Source organism: Morone saxatilis, unplaced genomic scaffold, assembly GCF_004916995.1.
Source record: "Morone saxatilis isolate NCDOM2014 unplaced genomic scaffold, NCSU_SB_2.0 Contig17, whole genome shotgun sequence".
NCBI classification, from domain to species: domain Eukaryota; kingdom Metazoa; phylum Chordata; class Actinopteri; family Moronidae; genus Morone; species Morone saxatilis.
Genome location: NW_023339729.1, coordinates 24420402 through 24424311, shown reverse-complemented (window position 1 = coordinate 24424311; position 3910 = coordinate 24420402). Strand labels below are relative to the sequence as shown.

The window sequence follows — 3910 nt, the reverse complement described above, 5'->3', positions numbered from 1 at the left end:
AAAATACATAATAAAGACAGAGAATTGTATAAAAAGTTCACTAAACAGGAAATAATCTGCTCAAAATTCATCCAAATCTCTCGTTTTACACAAACTTCCTGCAGTTCCAGAGTTCACTGTTTGGGTTCATTGTACAGTTTTGAATATAATATGAAACATCCATAAAATATGTCTTGTTGTATGTTTATTCAATTATTTATTCAATGATAGAAAATGTCCCTTAAGGAAACAGGTTGGGAACCACTGATTTATTGATTAATTGAGTCATAAGACATGTAAAAGACACAGAAGTAGCTTGTAGTCCTGTAAAAGTGTTTTATTGTTCTAGTGACACACATAAACATACAAAAAGCAACCGTACTAACCAAAAGAAGTTGTCAATATTACTGTATTATTTTGTTTAACGATTCACTGTTTTTTTTTTTTTATCTTCAGGAAAAGAAATCAAGTTTGATGGCCTGACTCTCAGCACCTGCCACAGTATTATCAACCTGATGGATGTATCCTTCCACATCACCGACTGACTGTGATATTTACTTTATTGCTAACACACAGACAGACAGGCGGTGTGACGGCGTCTGTTCTTCCCGTAAAATAAGATAAATTATTACCACATTGCAAAGTTTTGTCCTTGACAGTGAACCAGGTGGACAACACCGGGAAGCTGGAGTTTCAAGAGTTCAAGGTCTTCTGGGAGAAGATGAAGAAGTGGATTGTAAGTGGATTAAAAACTGTAAATCTGATATTTTACTTAAATAAAAGTAATAATATGACAGCGCAGAAATTATTTATTATAAGGCGCATTGGTGGTTGGTGCATTAATGTGTTTGTCACTGTGATATTGATAATGATATTGTCAATGTGGATGATTTGAATTCATATACTGGTTATATATATATATATATATATATATATATATTTATGTTATCCTGTTCAGTAGTTATATAATAATTTATTTGTTTTCCCGTCGTTGCAGATGCTCTTCTTGTCCTTTGACACCGATCGTTCGGGGAAGATGTCGTCCTATGAGCTTCGTAGCGCTCTCAAGGCCGCAGGTAAGAGTCGAGAACTGTTGACACAATTAATTTAATATCTTCATTTCATTTTCATTTTAATGTTTTAATGGCAAACACGCAAAGGACATGACTTCTCCACGTATGGAGATGTGACATATTGACATTTACTGAACCAAAAAAGTAGACAAAAATAATATTTTACTAGCTCACAGTCGTTCTTAGTGGACAGAGTTTGACCATGAGATTCAGTCAGAAAGCGCTAGTAAGTGGACCATTGAGTTAGTTCGTCAAAACCAAACTTACAATGTATATCGTATACTCAATATTGCACATTATAAAACACTGTTTTTGATGTTTCTATTACGAAATACTGTATATTTACATAGTGTGTAGTATATTATGTAAGAATACACCAGTTATTGCCATTTTAAAACCTATTTCACATACATTTAACATATATTTACCAATATATACAATACAAGAAGTGTTTTTAAGTATGTTATTATACTATTTATCATATTTTAGGTGTTTATTTCACAGGATTTACCTGTGACTGTGGATCAGTTATATTTCCTTTTATCATTATTTGTATTAATATGAGTAAAAGTAGTTGTTGTAGTATTAATAGGAGCCGTATTAGTGACATAATGGTGGTTTTGAAGGCTAACGGTGGCCGCTCTGTTCCCATGAAGGTATGCAGCTGAACAACCAGCTCCTGCAGCTCATCGGTTTGAGGTTTGCTGACGACAACTACGACATCGACTTTGATGACTACCTCACCTGCATCGTCCGCCTTGAGAACATGTTCAGTACGTAAAAAAAATCCTCTGCTAGCTTTACATTAACTGCATTAAACTGAACTTTAAAGGTTCTGTGTGTAACTTTCAGACTGGTAATAGTGACACCGGTGGCCTTTAAGTGAACTGCCGACAGCTGTGAGGATAATTATTTAAGTAATTTTGCAAGCTAATGTTAGCCAAATAACATAGGTATTTCCATTTCACAAGCTTTGCATTAACGTTCACAAATTGGCAATACAAAGTGAATAATATATTAAAAAATAATAACATTCTTCCTACATACGGCGCCTTTAAGAAAGTAATTTTCCACTTTGTGTTGACTGAAACTTTTTCTCTGTACCAGGAGTTTTCCAGGCTATGGATAAATTCAAGAGAGGACGTGTGAACATGAACATCATGCAGGTAAAACCAAAAATTAATTGTCTTAATACCTAATTTAGCTTTTAATGTTTCTGGGACTTTATTTAAGTTATTTTGATGTAACTTTATTTTCTCTTTGCCTCTCAGTTCCTGATGATGGCGATGAACGTCTGAGGAGGAGATGCTGAAAGCAAAAAGAAGCCGCCAGAAGAACAAACGTGCTGAATATTCAGGCCAAAAACTGATGAATTCACGCATTTTCTTTCTCTCTCTATATCTCATCTGTTGTTTTTGAGCAAATAATATGAGATACTGCGCTAAAGTATTGAAACTGGGGGGGTGGATCGGATGTTAAAATTTGCTGACTTATGCTTTTGGACAAAAGCGATTTTTTTTCTCTGCTCTCTGCATGAATGGAAATAAAGTTTGAATAAAACTTCTGGCTTTGATGTGGGGAAATGAGTTTGACAGACATCAATAACCTTGAGATTAATCAAGATTTATTTTCATAGAAACATTTAGACTGAATAAACAGTTTTACAATTAAACTACAATTAAATTAAAGTCAGTCAGTTCCACATTAAATCCTGTAAGATGTGCTGTTAAAGTTTATTTATGATCTTCTACAATACTAGCAGCAAAAACATAATAGAATATTAATATATTCTATAATTAGATCATAATTATTGATGCTTTAATGTTACAGCTGGTAAAAGCTATTTTTAATTATTTTATATTCTGCTCTGCAGCTGAATCTATAACAACACATCCGAATTTATTTATTGATTTTATTTGCTGTCAGATGTATCGGTTTAGCTGACATTATCGGACGACATCGGTATTTAGAACTGGTTGACGTTATTTAACAAGTTAAAGAATATTTAACTTTGATCAAGTTTAAGAAAGCAGCCATCTGATAAATGCAATAAAAGTACAGTATTTCAGTATAATGTAATGTGGTAGAAGAATAAAGTGGCATAAAATGTAAATACTTAAGTACAAGTACCTCAAAATTGTTCTTACATACAGTACTTGAGTAAATGTACTCAGTTACATTCCACCACCATTGCATGCCGTGACATTTGTTTGCTGTGTTTTGTTAAGCTGCAGCTGAACGACGGCCACCATAGGGGTTGTTTTAATAAAGCACACAATAGAGTTATCAGAGTAACAGAAGGTTATACACCAGGTGCAGGTGATGTTGATTGAACTAGGAAAACACCAGAGAACTTATTATTGTTGGGTGGAAAATGCTTTTCTCAGTAGACAACTTCTTTGCATCCAGGAGGTGTTACTAAGAACATTAACGACGGCTCCGTGGAGACTTTTCTTACTGTGTGTCAAAATATTTGCTGTGTGCTGTAACCTACCAATTATAGAGCACACAGTAGACAATACCTTACTCCAGATTGGCTGGGTGCCAGTTACTTTTATGTTAAACCAATTGACACACAAGTGAAACCGGGGTTTTAGGGGCTTTTAGGATGAGACTCTTGGAGGCCTTTTGGCTTCTTCATAGGTATTAGATATTTTGTCTCATTAATGTGGTTGGGAAATTGGCAGCTGGTAGCAGCAGGCATTTCACCCACAATACAAACAGTAAAACCAACAATAAGTAAAAGAACAACCTAGACATATAAATAAAAAAAGCAATATAAAATGATGATTTATAAAATGTATAAATAAGCTGTATAATTGTAGTGCAAGTAAAAATAAAAATATAAGGTGCAGTGA

At 34.0% G+C, this 3910-nt stretch overlaps 1 protein-coding gene across 1 annotated transcript in view; it reads left to right on the top strand.

Annotated features, from left to right (window-relative positions):
* capn9 (calpain 9) overlaps window positions 1–2601 on the top strand; it is a 16730-nt gene extending 14129 nt beyond the window's left edge. Inside the window, exons 15-20 of the mRNA XM_035659309.1 lie at window positions 436–500; window positions 647–715; window positions 977–1055; window positions 1709–1825; window positions 2160–2218; window positions 2324–2601. Of these exons, the coding sequence (XP_035515202.1) occupies window positions 436–500; window positions 647–715; window positions 977–1055; window positions 1709–1825; window positions 2160–2218; window positions 2324–2350 (416 nt within the window). The 3' untranslated portion in view covers window positions 2351–2601. The remainder of the gene's footprint in view (window positions 1–435; window positions 501–646; window positions 716–976; window positions 1056–1708; window positions 1826–2159; window positions 2219–2323) is intronic.
* Window positions 2602–3910: the final 1309 nt, after the last annotated feature.